General features: G+C 49.2%; 1 protein-coding gene across 1 annotated transcript in view; it reads left to right on the top strand.

Moving 5' to 3' along the window:
• The window catches only part of LOC147668419 (serine/threonine-protein kinase H2-like), a 126,961-nt gene extending 115,477 nt beyond the window's left edge, over positions 1-11,484 (top strand). Inside the window, exon 3 of the mRNA XM_086948557.1 lies at positions 11,069-11,484. Within this exon, the coding sequence (XP_086804683.1) occupies positions 11,069-11,377 (309 nt within the window). The 3' untranslated portion in view covers positions 11,378-11,484. The remainder of the gene's footprint in view (positions 1-11,068) is intronic.
• Positions 11,485-21,911: the final 10,427 nt, after the last annotated feature.

The following is a 21,911-nucleotide window of genomic DNA, read 5'->3' as shown; positions in this document are numbered from 1 at the left end:
CCTCCAGCAATTGGGGGGCCAAGATGTCAATATACTTGACATAGAATTCGATCGGGAGGCCATCCACTCCAGGCGTCTTGTTCCTAGCCATCTGCTTATTTGCGCCCCTAATCTCAGTCAGTGTTATGGCTTGGCCCAGGGTCTCAGCATCCCCCTCCTCCAACTGAGGGAAGTGAATCCCTGCCAGGAAGTCCTCTATATCCACAGCGCCCACCATCAGGTGACTTCGATAGAGAGATGTGTAATAATCCAAGAAGCGTGAGATGATTGCCGTTTGGGAGTAGACCAGTTCTCCCGTCTCCGTTCGTACACTCAAAACCGGGCTACCCCTCGGTTCCGGGTTCGCCAGTCTTGCTAACAGCGTGCCCACCTTGTCCCCTCAGCATGAACCTTCGCTGTATACTGCCTATAATCAAAGCTCCTTAGCCTCTCCGTTTCAGCCACCACTCGTTCCTTCGCCGCCAGGAGCCGCGCCTGCACTGCCCCCTGTTCTGGCCTCTGCCTCTCAATGTCCCTCAGTGCTTCCTCTGCCTTGCGGACTGCGGCCAGGACCACTGTTCTTTCCCCACAGTGCTTATTAATACACAGACCTCTTACCACCACCTTAAATGCGTCCCACTCCACAGCCCTAGTAGACGCCGTCCCACTATTCACGCTGAAGTAGTGCTCGACGCCATCCCGGATGTCGGAGCAAAAGACCTGATCTTCCAAGCTATCTGGGTTCAGTCTCCAAGCGGGATCGCAGACCTCGCCCGCTGCCACTGGAGGAACAGCAACTGAGGATTGTGATCTGAAATAGTCCTCGCCAGGGGAGCCACCGTTGGACCACATAAGATCGTGTCAATTCTAACATGTAAGTCATGTATTGCCGAGAAGAACGAATAATCTCTATCTTCAGGGTGATGCCCTCGCCATACATCAACCAGTCCCCACCTGTCTTGCCAATCCACTCTCTGCTTCGCTATCCTTCGGACCGGGGACTCAACCAACGGTGGATGTGATCTATCTAATGCGATGTCTGTGATTGCATTGAAATCCCCCCCCCAGCATCACCGGTCCCGCTAAATAGTGCACCAAAGTGCCCGAGAGTGAATCTAGGAATCTGGCCTGATCCGTGTTCGGAACATAGATACTACAGAGCACCACATCCCGGCCATATAATCTCCCTTCAACCGCCACATACCTGCCCCCTGGATCGACAATCTGTTTCGTAACCTGGAAGGGGATCCCCGCCCTCACCCAAATTAAGACCCCCTGGGGAACGCAGAATAGGCCGTGCCGAACACCTGGCCCCTCCATCTCTTCTGCAGTGCACTCCAGTTTGGTAAGATGTGTCTCCTGGAGCAACGCTATCTGGACCCCCCTGCGCACTAGATATGCATGCACCCTGTGGCGCCTAGACATGGTATGCAGCCCCCGCACGTTCCATGTGATACATTTCAATTCAGGTAATGTCCCCATAAGTGTCTCCCCGTCAACTCCATCCTCAAGCTGCTCCAGCCCACACCAGAACTGTAACCCCCCAAAACCTGAACACCCCATAACACTCCCACAGCCCCCCCCCCCCCCAGAACAGGACCCAATAACAAAGTATCAGTCCTCATCCAAACTACCAAAACAATTCACACTGTACTATCCTCCAGCAGCTGCTGCAGGTTGCCTTAAGGGCAATGAGAGCACGGACAGACCCCGACAGGTGGCAGCGCCCGCCCCAGTCTCCAGTCCCCAACCCCTCACAATAGCTTTCACTGGTATAACAATCAGGGATAGCACTAGGGACTCCACTCCTCCCAAAGTTCAGTCCACTAGTGAGGACCCGCAGTGAAAGGCTATGCAAATTACAGGTCGTCTGCCGACCTAGGTGTTACCTCCGGACCCTTAGAGCTGTCCGCATCAGATAGGTCAGCTCCCGAGTGCCTCCCGTCTTCCTCGGATGCCGATCCTCTGATCGAGTCCTCCTTCTGCGACCCCATGATCGCCGCTGTCGCCGCAAGAGCACCCTGCTTGTCAGCCGCCAATTGTGTTAGCAGTAGGGCCTGTTGGTGTCTCTGTTTCTTTTTGATACGCTGAGATTGGCGTGGCCGTGGTGGCTTAGACTGCCCATGATCTGATCTGCCCCTACGATCCGCTCCTGCTCTGTAAGTCTCCAGCCAGGCCCAGGTCTCCTCAGGCGTCAGAAAGAATTGGGTCGAGCCATCCACAATGATTCTCAGCCTGGCTGGGAATAACAGCGCGTATTGAATCCCCTCATCCCTTAGCTCTTTTTTGACAGCCAGGTAGGTGGCCCTTCACCTCTGTATCTCCTGCGTATAGTCTGGAAAGATCGTGACCGTGCCATTCTCCACTCTAAAGGGCCCATTTGCGCGAGCCTTCTGAATCAGCAGATCCCTGTCTTTATAGTGAAGGAGTCTAGCAACCACCGGTCTGGGCGGACGGCCCAGCAAGGGCGGTTTGGCCGGGACCCTGTGCGCCCTCTCAAGTGTAAAAAAGGAGGAAAGACCCTCTGGAGCCACCTGCGTCTTGAACCAGCTTTCCAGATAAGTTAACATGTCCGTCCCCTCCACTTTTTCGGGCAGGCCGACAACCCGGACGTTATTGCGCCGATTTCTACTTTCGACATCCTCAGCCCTCTTCTCCAGGGTGGTTAGGCGTTGTATCACGTCCTCCAGCTTGCATTCCACCGTTACCACCGCTGGTTTCAGATCTTGAACCACCACTTCAGTGTCCTTAACTCTGTCCACCAATTTCGAGTGGTCTGCCTTCAGAAGTCCCAGCCCCGTTGCAACCTGCTCAATGTCGCGGTGTAGGGATTCCTTCGTTGTTGTGATGGCCTCCAGGATTGCATACAATCTTGCATTCAGCCTCCTCTCTGACGCAGTGCTCTCCGCATCGTCCTCCTCCTCCCGGGTGTCGCTCTGCTCCATGGCCCCCTAAGTCCTACTCTTTGGTTTCATGGTGAGGGCGGAAGCGGTCACTGTGCAGCAGGGTAAGATCCGTGTGCCCCCAAAAAAAACCTGCACTCACGCACTGCTCTAGTCAGCGTGAAAGGGATGTGCCCCCCGCTGGAACCAGAGATCACCGGCTCTCGCCCTCCAGTAGATCACAGCTCCACTCCCGTTGTACACACGACAGAGGGCGCCTCATATGCGTCTGCCGCCGTCCACCCTCAGGAGCAGGAGATCACCAAACACTCACGTTCATTCGCATTGATCGTGCTAAGTTTGCGGGCCGCAATACCTCTCAATCAGTCTTCACCCCTGTAGGCATCAGTCCGCATCCACAGCCTTCCTACAAGGACCCCTCTACCTCAATAATTATAGGGCCCGCAGCCCGCCAATATTCAAGGCGCCATAAGGCGGGGGACAGCATACACCACCAATGGCCATACTTCCATGCTCCCACAGCACTGCCAGGTCTTGTTCAGCACCAATAAATGCAGCTAGCTGAGGCTCACAGTAATTTCGGGCTTCGCCGCCCCTGCGTAGGCACCCGCAGCCTCGCACCCGGTGCCCGTGCAGTGCCGCAGGCCCGTGCCCGCCCCCACCTCCGCAGCGCCAGGCACCGGCCCGCAGCCCCACACTCACCAGGGCCGCCGGGCAGACACGTCCTGCAGCCGCTCGCCGTCCTTCGCACCACCTCCTGCGACCTCTGCGCCACTCTGTGCCCTGTCGGACGCCTGGACCCTCCCGAGGCTCCGTGTGCCCCACGTTCAACAGTCCTCAGATAAGCACTCCACTGGGTCCCAGCACCACTCCTCACATGCCGGTCAGGCACAGCTCCCCAGCAATCACGGGTCACAGGGACAGTGGGCCGGCCAACAATCCCTCCAGGCTTAGGGTCGACTCTGTTGCGCTCGGCAGGCCGGTCATCCTGCAGCTGCCATGGTAGCTCTGCCCTCCGGCTCCGTCCCCCAGGCTACGTCTGACTTCACTGTTGTGCCGCACTTAATCCTCCGGGCACCGGAGCAGGGCCGCTTGTCGGCCCTCGTCCAATTCACCAGGCACCCGATGGTGAGAGCCCCCAAATCAGTTCTTAGCGCGTCTCCCGGGTTCCGTCACGGAGGGACTCCTGCAACGGCCGCCATTTTTGACCAGTGGTCCGCTGCTCCCCAGACACTTCATTCGGCTGTATCCTCGCTGCGGGCCCCTTGTAGTCTCAATATTGAGCCCGCTACGTGCCCCCAGCAGTCCGATGCACAAATATCTATGTTGTGCTACGATCAGGATGCTCAATCAGGATAAAATCCGGGCTAGGTCGCGGAGCTACCGGCTCACGCCACCTTCGCCATCGGCGTCCAAGCCACGCCCCGACGACCCCTCGGCTGATGATGTTAAATTCAGCTTCTGAGGTAGGGGCCTCTCCTCAAGTCACTGCATGCCCAGGAGAGAGATCATTGCATGTACCTAGAGCACAAAACAACTCAGCTTATAAACACATCGTATGCATGCCCGATTGTGCATCTGCCAAGATGCTCTGGTTGGAAATCTGTATGGTGTGGGGTACCGAGCTAAAAACGGAGCTAATAAACACATAAAAACTGTGAATGTTGGTATGCGAAGTAAAGAGTATAGTATATTTGCCGTATTACATGGGTGTAGAATGTCAGATTTTGTGTTATTAATAATACGTTTTAGAGTGTTTGAGATGATGAACAGTGAACTGGCTTTAACTAGAGATGTTAGTTGATGACATTATGTGAATTATCAGGATGGTAAATATGGACAGTGTGTTAGTCGTCCACTATTCATTGTTGACAAGAGATAGTCCAAATAAGTGGAGCAACCAAAGCATCAGCTCAAGAGAAAATATTAGGTAACTAGCTGATGCTGCACCTTCATACCCTGAACTCTATCCTGTGTCACCTCCTGGGTGCAAGGATGTGAACGTAGATCAGGGTCAAGATCTATATGTATGTCCCATTGCGTTGTTTTGTTGTAAGACACACAACAGGCTACAACAGTCTTGCACACAGCTTCAGGGGAGTACAGCACCCCCTTGTATGGTCAAGACATCTCAATCACAACTTGAGGATCCCAAAAGTGCTTTCAATAATGGCTCATCTACGTATGTATGCTCTATTGTTCGTCTGCTGAGATGCTTTGGTTGGAGGTCTGTAGGGTGTGATGAGATGGATAAATAGAGTATACCCAGCATCACCTACAATAAAGACGTGTGAAGTGTTTACAAAAGAGCTTTCTAATTGCACTACTTCATGCCCATATATGTGTAGTTTGTGTCAATATAATGTGAGTGTGAAGAGGAGTTCGGTTTGTTGGGCTTGAGCCTAAGGCAGTGACTGGTTAGCCAAGATTGAACTGTAGAAAGAGTACTATTGAAGTGTTGGATATCATTAGCTGATAAAATTTTAATGTAGAGTTGGGTGTCATCTGTATAAAGATGGTAGGCAGTTCTGGCTTATTCAGGATCATTGTAAGGGGTTGCACATAGAGGTTAAACCGTAACATTAGCAAGGGGTCTGGAAGCACATGTATTGACAGCTAATAGGTATCATGCACTCTCTGGCCTGGATACCCAGGACTGACTACCACTGCCAACACCCAATATACAGGCCCCAAGGGGGATAGATTGAGCACTAGCGCCTTAATACATAATAATATAGTTGAGGCAGTTATACCTAGGGTTAGCAGCGGACCGATTTGAGCGTCTTAAGCTGTAATGTGGCAGGGTTACGAACTAGGCTTGATAACCAGGACTAGCTACGCATAATAAAGGACCACGACATAGTCATGGCCCAGAAGACCTGGGCCACGGAAGACCTATATATTGAAGGGTTTCATTGTTTCAGTGTGGCAGCCTCAAGCCCTAAAATGGGCGGACCATCTGGCAGTCTGTTTATTGGGATTAATGTGGCTGCTGGTGGCAGTTTTAACCCCTTCCATGCTGGTGACGAACCCCAGCCGTCATGCACTACGGTGCTCGTGTGCTGATGACGGCTGGGGTTCGTCATGGCCCGCCCGTGTTCTGCCGGCGGCCGCACACGGGGAAAATCGCGGCCGCACGGAAGGGGTTAAGGTCCTTTCAACCAATAGCCAAAATGATCAAGCTGTGCTTTTTAAAAGGCGAATCTGTCTTCACTTGGTGAATTTTTATAATAACGATTTTTATTCTGTTCCTTATAAGACTTTCATCGGGCTTTTCAATTTTATTTCAAATGTGGACACTCAGTTTAATATGAGGGGCCCTACTGGGGTTTAATTAGGGGGCGATTTTAATGCTAAATTCACTAGTAGGGGGCTTGGCGGAGGGACGGGCAGTTCTGGGCCTTCTGCTCGTAGGGGTGCCGAACTTGCTTTGTTCTTGAGATCATATAATTTGGTTAATGTCATGGATCTGGTGGGCGGGATTAATGCAATTGGCCACCCGCATTCAACATTTAGGGGAAGGGGATGTTGTTCAACAATAGATTTTGTTTTCATCTCCCCTTCACTCGAAGATCAACTAGAGGATGCAGAGGTCATTGCTACGGACCATGGGGATCAAAACCCCATCAATATATTGTTGAGCATCGCCCCCAGACCAGTGTTCCACACCGAACACGGGGCTACGAATCTGATCACTTCGACTGACAACCTAAGATTACTCTGGAAGGGGGTCGATAGCGGCAAAGTGTTTATGAAACTAATTAAGAGTAATATGCATCTTATTAACTCTTGCCTGTCACTGCAACCCATACACACAGAGGTAATCCAGGTTTTTTACTAAGCTCTGCCATGCTACAAAAACTCTTTTATCAAAACCTGTAACCCAAGTAGGAAGCAACCCTAGATGGTTCGACCGAGAATGAACATTGGCTAATAGGAACCTCCGTAGGGCCTTAACAGCCTACCCGAGGTGCGCCACTGATGTTCAGCTGGCTAGGAAAGAATATAATACAACAATTGGAAATAGGAAGAGGGTTCTCCTGACGGAACATTGGGAAACCCTCTCTGAGGTAGCCAGTTCAAAAACAGGGCAATATCTTCTGGGCCGCAGTAAGGGACCTTAGATCAATGGGCCAGTTATCAACCCTGATTAGTTGCAACATTTCCAGTGAGTCCTGGGTAAACCATTTTTCAGGAATTTATGCCACCCCACAATCAGAGATAGAACACTATGTGCCCGGTGTGCTGGCCCCTATAGAGCTAACTGTCTCAGAAGTACAAGAGGCCATCCAGCAGAGCTTAGGGAATAAAGCTCCAGGGCCAGAAGGGTTGCCAATCGATCTAATTAAATGGAACCCAGAGTTCTGGGCCCCATTGCTTTTGAATGTTTTTAATAGTCTGACTTATGCCACCTTACCTGTAACATGGGCTAAGAGTATTATAGTACCGATTTTTAAAAAAGAAGACAGGTCCCAGACGAGCAATTACAGACCAATATCTCTAATAGACAATATCCTAAAAATATTGGGGAGAGTTCTGTATAACAAAATTTTAGACTGGACAGAAGCAAACGACATTTTAGAACCATGCCAGTTAGGCTTCCGGAGCAAGGTGGGAACAGTTGAACAATGCCTCAACCTCAACCTCAATTTGGTTTTCGGGAAATAAACCATTGCGCGGAGGTCACCGGTTTATATGGCATTTATGGATTTGTCCTCAACTTTTGACCTTGTTAACAGGGCGAAACTGTGGACAATCCTTTTGGCAGGTGGGCTGGATGAGCCGCTGGTACACTTCTTAGCGTATCTTCACAAAGACCTCCAGGCACAGGTGAGGATTGGCATGGGAGGAGAGGTTTCGGGAGTAATTGATGTAGGAAAGGGGATAAGTCAGGGTTGTTTCTTGGCCCCCCTTCTCTTCATCATTTATATTAATGGGCTGAACAGTTCTTTGAAAACTGCTAGCCAAGATGTTCCCACAATTAAGGGAAAATCTCTCCCTGTGCTTTTGTACGCAGATGATGCGGTCCTTATAGGCCGCACTCCAAACTCCCTGCGCATTTTAGTACAAAACTTAAGTAAAGTATATGGATGGCCTGGACTTGCGTGTCAATTAAAAAAAAATCTTTTTTTATGTGTAGCGGCCCGATAAGCAAGAGTTAAGCACTATCACAGTGGAGGGGCAAAAATTGACATGTCACGTTCATTTGTTTATCTTGGGTTGGTCTTTGCTGCGAACGGCTCCTGGAGTGAGCATTTAGCCCATTCCAGGAGCAAGTTCTCAAAGGCCACCAACTCAATTCTGAGTCTCCCTCGCTCTATGACCATTGGAGCTATTTTAGCCATTGAGAAAATGTATAAGCTATAGTGCATCCCTGAGGCTACATATGGGGACGAGAATAGGGGTATTGTAAATAGTTCATGTATCCAACAAGAAGAAAACAGGTTCTGTAGGAAACTGTTGGGTATCCCAATCTCGACACCACAGTTCATATGTCACAGGGAACTTAATATTATTTTTTTATATCTGATTTTATTTGTGCGCGACCAGCTCTTTTTTGGCTTTCAGTATGGAAGAATCAGGCTGCTTCCCTCACACAAGAGATAATTAGGGATTGTATAAGGTGTGATAAAGGGATGGATATCCCTTGGCTGAAGGAAGTGAAACAAAGTTTGTGTAGCATCAACAGGGAACATATCTTCTTAGATTCTAGTACAGTTGTTGTTGTGTCCAAAAAGGAATTGAGAGATGCTCTCTACTCCCTATTTAACAAAGAAAGGACCGACCTAGAATCTGTGAAACCATCTGTTTACAACTATATGTCTTATGAACAGTATTGTCACCCTATGCATTTATATCTCACCTTACCCATGAGTCGTTGCGATAGGAGCCTACTTTTCAGCCTAAGAGCTGGAACCGTCAGATTCGCACTGTGCTTTCCTCTTGGTTACCACCCCAACCTTAATCAAACTCCATGTCTTTGTGATGGGAGGAGTGGTCAATCAATTATCCATTTTTTATTTTTTTTGTAAGTACTACATCAAATACTCTAAGTTGCTTTTAAACCCTTATTTTAAAAAGAGACGGCCTATTAGTTTGGTCGAGGCCTATCTGTGTATAGTATCCCTGGATGACGCAGACTTGATTTTTCGCCCATGTACTTTTCTTAGAATTGCTATTAGAACACGTAAGTCCATGCTGGATCCCTGAGACTTTTTTACAACTGCTAAATGTTCGTATGGTTTTAGCTCTATTCTTTCCCAATGAAATTACTTTTGACAGGGAGATTCCGATTTTAAAAACATCATGTAATATTTCTGTATATCTTACATTGTCATGTGTTTTCAAACCCCCTGATTGTTGTTTGTATTTGTCATGACTTTGTGCTTTTATGGGTACCAAGGTACCTGAATAAAGTTTATGAACTGAACTAGAGGTTAAATAGGGCAGGGGATAGGATTGTTTCTAGAGGAACACCTTGTGTGATTGGCTTTTCTGTTGAGGTGTAGTTGTTTAGTTTAATTAGCTGAGAGTGGTTTAGGAAAGAAGCAAACCACTGAAGGTCATTCAAGTCTGACTGATTGTGTGGCATACTATCAGACGGTCAAGCACAGGTTCATTTAGTGACTTTTTGTGGTTCACCCTGACAAGGATTGTGGCTGTTGCTTGAGAAGGGCTCACACCCCCCTCAATCAACCACCGAACTTCTCACAAATTTCTACTTCTGGGAAATTGGGGACCTAACACTGTTGCAGATTCTCCAAGGTGCTGTTTGCAGATTCTCAGTAAGTGCTGTGAAAGCCTTTGTGAATTTCATGGTGGTCAGAACTGTAACTCAATTGTAGGAGTAAAACTAAGAGAGTACATTTTCAGACACCTTTTGAAATTCATGCCCAGGACGTTTATAAAAAGAGTAACATACATTTTGAACTCACACTAATTTACTTCTTTCAAACTTTTAAAAGCTTACAGCAAAACTTATTTTGATGCTTACAAATATTAAACTGCCAGAAAAACAACCAGAAAACAAACATTCAAACCAATTGACTTAAAGTGCAAACTATCCCAAGAGCTCATGCTGAAAATAAATTTGTTTTTAAATATGCCTCACACTATAATACTTTTTGTGTGTGACACAGTGCCTGGTGAAGGACCATTTACACTTTGGCTGCTTCACAAACTGATACAGCTTCTAATTATTTTCAGTTCCTTGTCTTGAACTCTTTCGATGCAATTCTTTATGTGTTGACTTTTAGCCCTAACCACTCTACTTCTCACACCACATTTTTTGATTCAGAACCACTGCCATGCTCCTTTTCGCATGCTACTGTGTAAAGTAATTAAGATCTGAGAGATTTTGTTAAGAAACTACTTATCAAAAATATAGTGAGAGATTAACATGTTGATATCCACATGATTTGGAAGATTAGCAAACAACTCAATTTTGGCACCATTGCATTGTATCCCTGATCTGACCGCTAAATACGCTAAGTAAAAGCCTTAGAGCCTGATTTAGATTTCAGTGTAACCGCACTCTCAATTTAGAGATGCCCAGTGGGCATCTCTGACTATTGGCAGGACCTGGCATCATGGCGGATCCTGCCAATGTACTGAAAATGTGCTCTATAGCTCTGTGAATATGACAGTGCCAACTGGCACACTTTCAATATGTTTTTTCTATTTTTAAAAGCAAAATCCCAAAGTGTTATATTCTTTTTTAAACTAAAAAAACTTAGACCCTCCTCACCATGGACGTTTTCTCTCATTCTGTGGGGATCTCTTATAGTTTTTATTTTCCCTTACTGCCACCTTTTTTTGATGGAGGTATGTGAAAGTAAAAACTGGCCTTTACGACCATCCACTCTAAATGGGGCAGCCCTTACTCTGTCAGGCTGTTAGAGGAGTATGTTACCAATGGAGTCGGAGTTGTCTTTGTTACTGACATATTGAAGGTTCTCTAAATGAGGTGGGCGGACATTCAGTTTGGCAGAGAAAGGTACTACCTCACCACTGGGATTGAGTGCCCCCTCCTCCAAACTCTAAGTGAGGCTGTAAGTGATAAAAACACAATGCAAACTAATTCTTTACCCAGCAAGACTGGATACGGTTTCTACTCAGAGCAGTGCATTTCTTTTTGATATCTTCATTACATTTATTAAAATCTACTTTTGTTTCATTTGTTTTAGCCATGGCCGAGTGTTTCCAATCTTGCCAAGGACTTTATAGATCGGCTACTGAATGTTGATTTCAACGATCGCTTGTCAGCTAGTGAGGCTCTACAGCATCCCTGGATCAAGACTATGGCTGCTTCTTCTTCTATGAAGAACCTACATCGGTCCATTTCACAGAACCTGAGGCGCAGGGTCTCCTCCCGTTGTCAGAGTTCAAAATCAGCACAATCATCCAAATCTGGTTACTCCGGCAAATCCCGGCGCTTATGGGAGAGAGGAATCTTGGAACGTGACATGCTTTACCAACCCCATTATGAACAATGACTTTTTAACCATTGAATTTATTATCTACTTATGTAAACTATGCACCTTTGTGGTAGATGTGAAGCTAATTACTTTCATGTTTTAATATATGAAGTTGTCAAAACTTGAATGATTCTTAAGCCTATGTCAAAGATTGAAAACACGTGCTCTCAAGGTAAAGGCCCGATTTTCAATGAATTTGCTGAGACTTACTCTTGGGGTTATTTTTGCTTGGTACTGAATTTCCTGGCTGATTTAAGGAGATCAGTACTAGGCCAGGAGTACTACACAAAGAGTCACGCCTACTGACAGCCAAATATTGGCTTTGGTGAGCGTTTTGGAGCACACCTTATGGTGTTAGCCACTCCTACGTATACCATTTTTTTATATATGAAACCAAAGTATATTATAGTATTAGAGGGTGGTCTTTGTTCTTACTTGTCGCAAGTCTCCTACAAGGTTTAGAGAGATTTATACTTGTTGCTCAACATGTTTGGTTATTCGTATTGGGCAACCTATTTACTTCCCGCATTTGGAATGCTTTAAATGTATGAGAAGCTGAGAAGAGCCTGAGAGACGTTCAGGAGAATTACCTGAAAGCAACATGAAAATACTGTTGACAAATAGATCTCTTCTTTTAGCAAAGGCTGTGGGCCAGATTCACATAGGTAAACTTAGATGTTTGGTCTAAACTTAAACTGAACGTCAAAGTTTACCACTTTGGGAATTCAAAAAGAGCATTTACAAGTATTATCTTTCTGTCTGCACTCGGTCTGGATCTCCGCCCCCAGTGCGAACATAAAGATGGTACTCTTAAATGCCCTTTGTTTATTCCCAAAGTCATAAACTTTGACGTTTGGTCTAAGTTTATATCAAATGTCTAAGTTTACCTTTGTGAATCAGGCCCTGTGAGTGTTACAATTCATATTTCGTGACCTATTTTTTGGTACAAAAATATTAGTTATAAAGTTGCTTTGCATTTTTTTCTGCAAATCATAGGCCCACATCTACTTCTTCACATTTTTTTTTTTTTTAAATTTTTTGAAAACCTTTATTGTAATGATGCACACAGCTATTCAGCCTAACATCCCGGAGGCAAGGCAGCAAGGTCTCAGAATGGTTATAGTGCAAAGCGATTCATATCAGGACAGTGCAGGTTATTTTTTATTTTATATACAAACAGAAACGTAAACAGAGGCGCCCGAGGGCGCAGAAAAGGCAATGGAAGGGAGAAGTGGCTATGAGTCAGTAGGAGGCGTCAGAGGCTAGAGAAGATTTAGAAAGGAGCTTAAGTAGGATGTAGGAAAGAGGGGGGGGGGAAGGAAGAACAGGAGAATCAGAAAATGAGTAGCATAGCTGATGTCAACTTCTACGGTGACAGGCGTTCATCGCGAGGCATTGGCTCAGGTGGCAGACACAGATCACCTCTGTAAGCGTTCCAAGCCCCCCATACCTTATTCCATGTCTGAGGCCGCCCCCTGGCAGTATATACAGTCTTTTCACGCAACATACACCAATCCATGTTGGCCTTCCATTGTACCACCAGGGGGGCCACGTTGGATCCCCATTTCTGCGCGATGTCCCGCTTAGCGACCATGTTGCCCAGTGTAGCCCATCGGGTCTGCGCCGTGCTATAATCATTCGGCTCCCAGACATTGAGGAGGCACCTACGCGCCTCTGCAGCCAACTCCACCCCAGTCACCTCCCTCATCACTCGATGTACCCTCTCCCAATAAGGGGCAATAACGGGGCACTCCCATAATATATGCATATAAGTAGCAAGGGCTCCGCAGCCACGACGACAAAGGCCATCTGGCGAGAAGCCCATACGCACAAGCCGGGGGCCGGTGACGTACACCCGGTGGAGGATTTTGAACTGGACCAGCCGCAGACGCGAGGAGATGGCGACCTCCTTAGGGGAGGACACAGCACTCTGCCAGTCCTCGTCGTCCAGTTCCAGACCATCGGCCACCCACTGCTCCCGCAAGCGCTGGAGGAGGTCGACCTGAACATTAATCAACTTCTTGTAGGACAGAGAGATGGCGCTATCCGGCATATGCCCGTCCAGTACTCTGTCCTCCAAGGGAGAACTCTCAGGGATGTCACCCTCCTCCGGTCTGGCGGCGGCTATTGCGTGCTTGAGTTGGGCATAACGGAAGAACTCTGTTCCACTCAGTTGGTATTCCACCTGCAACTGCGGGAAAGTCTTAACTTCCCCCCTGGCCAGCATGTCCTCAACCCTCGAAATACCTATGAGGTCCCACTTGTCGAAACCCTTGGTGTGCCAGAGCTTGCCTAAAATGTCGGAATCAAATAGAGGGGTGAATTTCGTCAGTCTGCCCTGCCAACCCTGTATCTTATTGACCGTTCGCCACGTGTGGACCGCCGCCTTTGTCGGACCCGTGAGGCTCCGATCGAAGGATCTAGAATAGAGGGCGCGGTAGTAATTGCCCCCTTGCAAAAGCCATCTATCCATTGTATAGCCCGGGCTGTCCACAGGACCGTAAAAACCATGGTTAATAGCGGTAAGCTGAGAAGCCCAGTAGTACCTCCGCACATCTGGTAACGCAATGCCCCCGTCGTACCATGGCATGGTAAGCTTCTGGACAGCGACACGAGGCCGACCATCCCAAAGCAGGGCACGCTGCAGGCTCTCAACCTCCCTAAAGTAACGAGCCGGGACAAGGTCCTGAGTATTCTGCAAGGCATACAGGAACCTGGGCAGGGACATCATTTTAAATAATGCCGCCCGGCCCAGGAGAGAGAGAGGGAGCTTACGCCAGCTCTCCACATCCCTTCGCAACCGGTGGAGCGGGGGGAGTAGGTTGTGGTCATACCTCGCCTTAGGGTTATTCGAGATGTAAATCCCCAAGTACTTGAAGCCTTGCCCGGCCAGTTGTATGTTGCAACCTCTGGGGAGGCGCGGCGTGTCACCCTTGAGGATGTAAAGGGAGGATTTGGCCCAGTTAATAATCAGGCCGGAGTAGCGCCCAAACAACCTGAGCACGTCACACGCCACAATAAGCGACTTGCAAGGGGAGGTGAGGTAGAGCAGGATGTCGTCTGCGTATAGGGAGACCCTGTCCTCGAAACCCGGGGACCAGGAGATCCCATGCAAGTCAGGGTGCGAGCGTAGCATAGCCGCGAGCGGCTCCAGAGCCAGCGCAAACAGGAGCGGAGACAAGGGGCAGCCCTGTCTGGTGCCGCGATGGAGCGCAAAGGGAGCAGACAAGCGGCCGTTAACCGTGACAGCAGCCAGAGGGCTAGCATAAAGAAGTTGTACCCAGCCCAGGAAACCCGGTCCAAACCCAAGCTTTGTCAGTACCGCCCATAAATAGCTCCATTCCAGGGAATCAAAGGCCATCGTGGCATCAAGGGAGGCAAGTACCGCTGGTTCCGTAAGGGCGTGTGCTCTGGCCATAACCCCGTGCAGGCGTCTCAGGTTGAGGGCAGTATTGCGGCGGGGAATAAAACCGGACTGGTCCGGGTGCACCAAGTCGCCTATAACCCCGACCAACCGATTGGCCAGCAGTTTGGCCAGGATCTTGGGCTCAGCGTTAAGGAGAGAAATGGGGCGATAGGACCTACAAACATCCCGCGGCTTGCCTTCTTTATGGATAACCACTATGGTGGCCAGTCGCTGGTCCAAGGGAAGGACACCCTCTTCACGGGCACGGAGGAACATACCTCTCAAATAAGGGGAGATCACATCCGGCCGGATCTTGTACAGTTCAACCGGTAGGCCATTGGGTCCGGTTGCCTTGCCCGCACGCAGGGCGCGGATCGCCAGAGCAATCTCGTCCGCAGTGATGTCCCGGTCCATATCGGCACTGTCTTCTTCCGAAAGACGAGGAAGGTCAATCGCCGAGAGGAATTCAGTTGAGTCGGCCTCGGAGCGGTCCGAGCCGGAAGTATAAACACCCCGAAAATAGTCCGCGAAAGACTCGGCAATGGCACTCGGATCAGTGACCACCACTCCGTCCTCGCCCAGGATTTCCGGGACCACCCGGCTTGCCATCTCCCGCCTGTCCAACCAGGCCAGCAGTTTACCAGCCTTATCCCCGACATCGTAGATGCGGCCCTGCTGTTCCTTCGCCAAGACCAGGGCAGCGTTCGTGGCGAGATCATGATACTCCGACTGTTTCAGGGAGAGTTCGTGCAGGAGAGAAGGGTCGGGCTCAGGCCCCAAATGGGACTCGAGATCCAAGACCTCCCCTTCCACATGCAGAATATCAGCATCACGAACTCGTTTAGCCTCTGCGATGAGAGCTAGGGCTTCACCCCGCAACACAGTCTTGAACGCTTCCCACAGGGTGACCGCAGAGCCAACGGAGCCCGCATTTTCAGTAAAATATAGGTCGATGGCCTTGGCAAGGAGTGCTCGCGTGTTATGGTTGCGGAAATACCAGGGATTCACCTCAGCCGGGCGGCTGGACAGGGTGACACCGAAGTCAAAGGAGACCCACAACGGTGAGTGGTCGGAGACGCCCCTCGCCAGAAAACGTGCCTCGGAGATGGCATGTGACTGCGCCGCCAGGGTGAGGACATAATCCAAGCGGGACAGGCTCCCATGGGCACCGGAGAGAAACGAAAATTGGCGGAGCGCAGGATGCAATAACCGCCAACAATCCACCAAACCCATGGAGTCAAGGAAGGTCGGCAGCCACGTCTGGGAACCCGGGAGGTCTCTCGGTGGCTGGCGATCGAGAGTGCCAGACCAGACTGAGTTGAAATCACCCCCTAGGATCAATAAGCCCGAAGGCAGGGACAAGATGGCGCTACCAAGGTCCTGGAAGGTACTAGATTGGAGGCCAGGGGGAACATAAATCGAAAGCAGAGCCAAGGGACGCCCCTCCCATCTTCCCGCCACAGCTGCGTAGCGTCCTCTATCATCAAGTAGCGTGACATCTATTTCAAGAGGAAGGGACGCACGCACAAGGACGCCCGCCCCCCGGGAGCCCGAGGAGAACCCAGAGTGGGCAACCATTTTGTAACCCTTACGGTTCAGGGCCCTACAGGAGTTCCCCACCAAGTGCGTCTCTTGCAAAAGTACAACATCAGGCATGTGTCTCTTTATCAATTGGATCACCACCCCTCTCTTAACTCGGTCTCCTAGTCCATTGACATTCCAGCTAAGCACTTTCAATTTCCTACCCCCCATCACCCAACAATCCGCCCCACCCGACTCCAACCAACTCAATCGTCAAGTGCACAGTAAAACACACAGTCCATTGCCTCAAAGAAGAAAAAGAGATAGAACGAACAAACAATAAAACTTGCATAGTTGCACCCCCCACCCTGCACCCCTGCATGTGACTAAAAAGCCCCCCCAACCAGCAGTGTGCCTGTCGCCCCATAACTACTCTACAAGAAGACACCCAGAGGAGTGAGGAATCTCCGCGAACACCTCCCGCCACCCTCCATGTACTGATAGGAAAGATAGTACGGCATCTCAAAGCTACATTCGATAGTCCACTGAGGCAAGCAAGATAGACGAGGAATCACCCACTATAGAGCCAAGTCTCATAGGTCCGGTCCGCCAGCTGCGCCACCTTCATGGTCCTCCTGTGTTTCTCGGCGCGTCGGTAGAGTGTCCAGCCAGTCACTAACGTTCTCAGCGAAGTCAAAGAAAAGGGCACGACCTTCGTGCTCGATCCGGAGCTTAGCGGGGAACATCATGGAATACTTGAAGCCCAGGTCCCGCAGTCTTCGCTTCACCCCTACATAGCTCTGGCGCTGTCGCTGAACCGTCCTGGTGAAATCCGGATAGAAATGGACATCGGCATTCTGGAATTTAAGCGGTCCATGTCGTCTGGAAGCCTGTAGGACAGCGTCCCTGTCACGGAAATTGAGCAGCCGGGCTACGATAGGTCTGGGTGCCACGCCCGACTTCGGCGGGCCACCCGGCACTCGGTGGGCACGCTCCACCGAGAAAAAGTTGCTGAGGCCAGGCGGGGCCAGATGAGTCCTGATCAGGTCTTCAACGAGGAGGTCCGTCGCCGCCTCCTCCGAACCCTCCGGTACACCGACAATGCGGACGTTCTGCCGCCTGGCCCGGCTTTCAAAGTCATCCAGCCGTCTCGCGAATTGCTCCGCTGTCCTCTGCAGGTTCCGGACTTCAGTTTGCAAGTCCGAGACGTCTCCCGTCAGGCTGGACGTCTTGATGTCCAAAGTCTTGACCCGATCATTAGTTTTGCCCAAGTCGACTCTAATGAGGGACAGATCAACGGCCATGCCATCCACCTTGTGTGTGAGGACTTCATGCTGTTGCTGCATGTCCGCCCGGAAGTTTGTAATGGCTCCCAAAATGTCGCTTAGAGTGGGCTCAGAGCCGCCCGGCGAGCCCGAACGCGGGATGTCCTTGGCAGAGGGCCCAGTGACAGGCGGCGTCTTCGGTTGAGTATAGCGCTCAATCCTATTCTGCTGCTGTTGTGATTTACCGCGGACGCCTCTGTTCGACGGCTTGTCAGGGTCCCCCTTGCCCGCCATGTTAGGTCCAAGAGGACAAAGGGCTATGCCAGGCAAGTCCAAGCCCAAAGAGTCGGAGATTTGTCCGGGAAGACAGTAGAATGCTGTCCCAGGTTCGCTTCGCTGTCCGGATAGCTCCGCTGTCCAGTACACCTCGCCGCTGGTGAAGGCAGGCAGGCACTCCGCAGATCGGCAGTGCGTAGCGGCGGAGTCCGCAGAGACAATGGCACTGAGCTGGCACGGAGTCCCACTCGACGTAGCTCAGCGTAGGAGACACCGATTCGGGATCTGAAAACGGTTCTCGCCTCAGTGGGCCCTCAGCAACGAGTATCCACCCACATGGATCAGGATTACGGGCAGGATAGTTGCGGAGGATCGGAAGGTCCGCGGAGCTCCGAGCTTATGCGGCCATCTTGGTTGCCCGCGAAGCTCCTCCTACTTCTTCACATTTTAATTGGAATTGTACCTCTGCTATTTCCTTAGACTTTTCGATAACATCTTCCTGTGCCTTCCACTAGGCAACTTATTGTTTATTTCTAGTGAGTTAATGCCCTAGACTACATTTTTCTGCAAAATCATAAACCTTAATATAACTATTTTCTAATAGTGAGAAGTACAATGGATGTCTCACGCAACTCTTTTCTTGTGCATCCTCCCCAGATTAGACATTGGATCGACATGGATATTGTAGGGAGCTGGCTCTCTATATAGTGCACTAAAATGAAGTACGCTATGCAGAGAGTCCAGTGGGTCCCAGATTGGTACACAGAGGCAAAAGTAGATAATACTAATGCTCTATTTGTGGTAGTGTGGGCGAGCAGTAAGGCTTATCTGGAGGTAGTGCTAAGCATTTGTTGTATTCACAGACAATAAATGAGACACACACTCAAGAATAAATCTGAGATCAATTTGCAAAAATAACACAGATTTTTATATAATTTTTAAGACCAAGTACTTCATTCACAAGTAAGAACTTTTTTAGTTATGAATTTTCAAAGTTCAGAAAATAAGTCACTGTTGTGAGCAATTATGCACAATAGAAGTCTATGGACAAAAATACAAAAATGCATATACATTCGTACAGATGGTTCTAGGATTTCACCTTCGGGATTTAGGGTAGCAGCTTGGCAAGGTCCAATGTTTCACCAGCTGATCGTCAGGAGCATCCCAGATTTGGCTGGGAGCTGGGTTCTGAGGTTGTTGGTAGCTGATGCGCTAAGGAGAAGGGGGACCACCTCAAAACAGGCTGCACAAGGGGACTTACAGGTTAGTTTGGGGGAGTCACAAATGACGGATCGGGTCACAAGGGTCTCAGGACCATGGGAGCACAGCTGATTCATCGGTATCCAGGCCGGCGGGCTGGGTGCAGAGCAGATAGGTCAGCCGGGGTCTGTCCGTCAAGATGGTCTTTGCGGTCAGGGACAGAGAGGTTGTACGGATGATTTCGGGACAGCTGGGCCACTCAGATAGTGGGTCTTTGTATCTGGTGGTACATTTTGAGCTCGGAGTCCAGGATGATTCCCAGGTTGCGTGCGTGGTCCCTGGGGGTGGGTGGGTTTCCGAGGGCGGGGGGCCACCAGGTGTTGTTCATGGCACCGAGGTTTGGGCCCATGATGAGCGCTTCTGTCTTGTTGGTGTTTAATTGTAGGCAGCTGTTTTACATCCATTTGGTGACGGCTTCCATGCCTTCTCAAAAGTTGTGTCTGGCGGTGTTGAGTTCATTGGACAGGGAGAGCGGAGTTGGGTGTCGTCTGCGTACTGTACGATATTGATTCCGTAGGTTCTGATGATGAGGGCGAGTGGAGCCAGGTAGATGTTGAAGAGCGTAGGGCTGAGGGAGGAGCCCTGAGGGACTCCATAGGTTGTTGGTGTAGGGTCCGAGAGGAAAGGGGTAGTCTGACCCGCTGCGATTTGCCGTAGAAGAAGGTGAGGATCCATTCGAGGGCCTTGTCCTGGATCTCTGCATCGAGGAGTCTGTGTATTAGGAGAGTGAGAGACTGTGTTGAACGCCGCTGAGAGGTCGAAGGGGATTAGGGCTACTGTTTCTCCTTTGTCCAGTAGGATACGGATGTCGTCTGTTGCAGCGAGGAGGGCAGTTTCCGTACTGTAGTTTTTTCTGAAGCCGGATTGGGAGGAGTCGAGGATGTTGTGCTCTTCGATGAATGTGGCGAGTTGGCTGTTGGTGGCATTCTCAATGACTTTCGCTGGGAATGGGAGCAGGAAGAGGGATCTGTAGTGTTTTTAGGTCGGTGGGGTCTGCCGAGGGTTTCTTCAGGAGAGGGTTGACCTCGGTGTGTTTTCAGCAGGGTCTTGAAGAGGTGGGCTTTTAAATTAAAACAAAACAGCTCAATGATCAGGCATTCCATCCAGCTGATCTCAGATTTATTATTGATGCAACTACCTTTTTTCTTTGCCATGAAGCTATGCAATATACCCCAATCATTGCAGAAGATTCAATATATGTTGCCTTTCACAGTCATAAAATTACAATGTTGAACAGGGCAAGGGATTTGTTTTTGGGCTGGCATATTTATCCCCAAGAAAGCTATATGGTGATCCTGTTCAAATTAGAAGTTCTTTCAAAGAGACACACTATGGTTGTTCGAGGGTCATGCCTACTCATGTCCACCAAACAGGGCCACAGATAGGGTGGGAGAGTAATTAGTGTATGAATCTACTAATATGACTGTAGGACATTTATGGTAACAGGAGGATATTAGCACCACTGAAGGACAGACAGTTCTCCCTCTCTAAAATACATTTACTTTGCTTCCTCTCATCTACTTGTCACATTCTGACATGCTGTGAGAGACTTTAAACAGGATGTTCAGTAGGGTGCTGTCTTCTGTGCATGTTCTCTAGTCCTTTTCATACGTGTTAAGAAGCAATTTCATTGTCTGCTTCATGATTATGGGGCTTATTCACAACCCATTGTCACTTTTTTGACGCACAGGTGGTGCAATGTGCCTGCCCATATATTTAAAAGGCCACGTAAAGCAACCCTGCGTGGCCTATCATGTCTTTGTAAATATGTCCTCTTTTCACGCATTACTCTGCATGAAAGGGACGTTCGATGGATGTTGCTGTGGAACATGATGCTTTCCCAGATTTACAAGGGTTTGTACACCTGGGAATGTATCAGATTCCAACACCTCACCAGGGGAGGCGTAAGGGTGACGCAATGAGGAGAAATACCTTTATTCCTCCTTGTTTTTCCTTTCTGCAGCACACATAGAACGAGGAAACACCTTCTGTGATTGTCCTGCCAGGAAGGTGTCTCACCTGCACAACAAAAATCACTCCTACAACACAGACACCCTTGCCCCATGGCTCAAGGGTGTCTGCTTTGGTGCATGGCCGGGAAAACTGAAAGGAATGCACCATATCTTGTTGATATGGTGCATTCTTGCCCTTTTCTTTTAATGCACAGAAGAGCGGCAGAAAGGCTTGAAGGCTTGCTGCGCTGCCATGCGTCAAAATATTATAAATTAGGCCCTATATCTGTATTTTAAAATTAACCTGGACTTTGTTTCCTTGTTCCTGTAATTGCTGGCTTTTTTGTAATATTGAAGCATATTTTGGTAGCCTTGGTGCTACATACACACATTAATTGATTAAGCAATTAATGCTTATTTAATGAAAAGATTTACTTGCTTACATACACAATTGGGTAGAACTTTCAATGTGAACTATATACTGTGACCCATCCTTATAGTGCAAGTTAAGTGGTGGTGATACTTTTTAAATACATATCACATGTCATGGTGGGCGTGTGCGGAGGACGGCCAGGGGCCTTCCGAATCCCGCCCACTCTTCATTTCGCCCGCACATCTGGAAAATTCGCCTAGCGCGTAAGGGGGCTCAAGGAGCGTGTCAGCCAGTCAAAAATGCCTCATACCTCCTTTAGGGCGGTGTTTCCGCCATCGGGATTATGATGTCACTTTCCCACTGCAGTTTCATGTCGGCCTTTCGGAAATAGAACTGCTGTCGGATAGTGTCTTTGGGGGCCCCTAGCAGGGCCCCCTTCCCACCTGGCAATCCGCTTGTGGCCCTGGGAGGCACCTATGGTGCCACCCTTCACATTCCT

Source organism: Lissotriton vulgaris, unplaced genomic scaffold, assembly GCF_964263255.1.
Source record: "Lissotriton vulgaris unplaced genomic scaffold, aLisVul1.2 SCAFFOLD_1540, whole genome shotgun sequence".
NCBI classification, from domain to species: domain Eukaryota; kingdom Metazoa; phylum Chordata; class Amphibia; order Caudata; family Salamandridae; genus Lissotriton; species Lissotriton vulgaris.
Note: the sequence above shows the minus strand (reverse complement) of the source record. Positions and strands in the feature narration are given on the sequence as shown.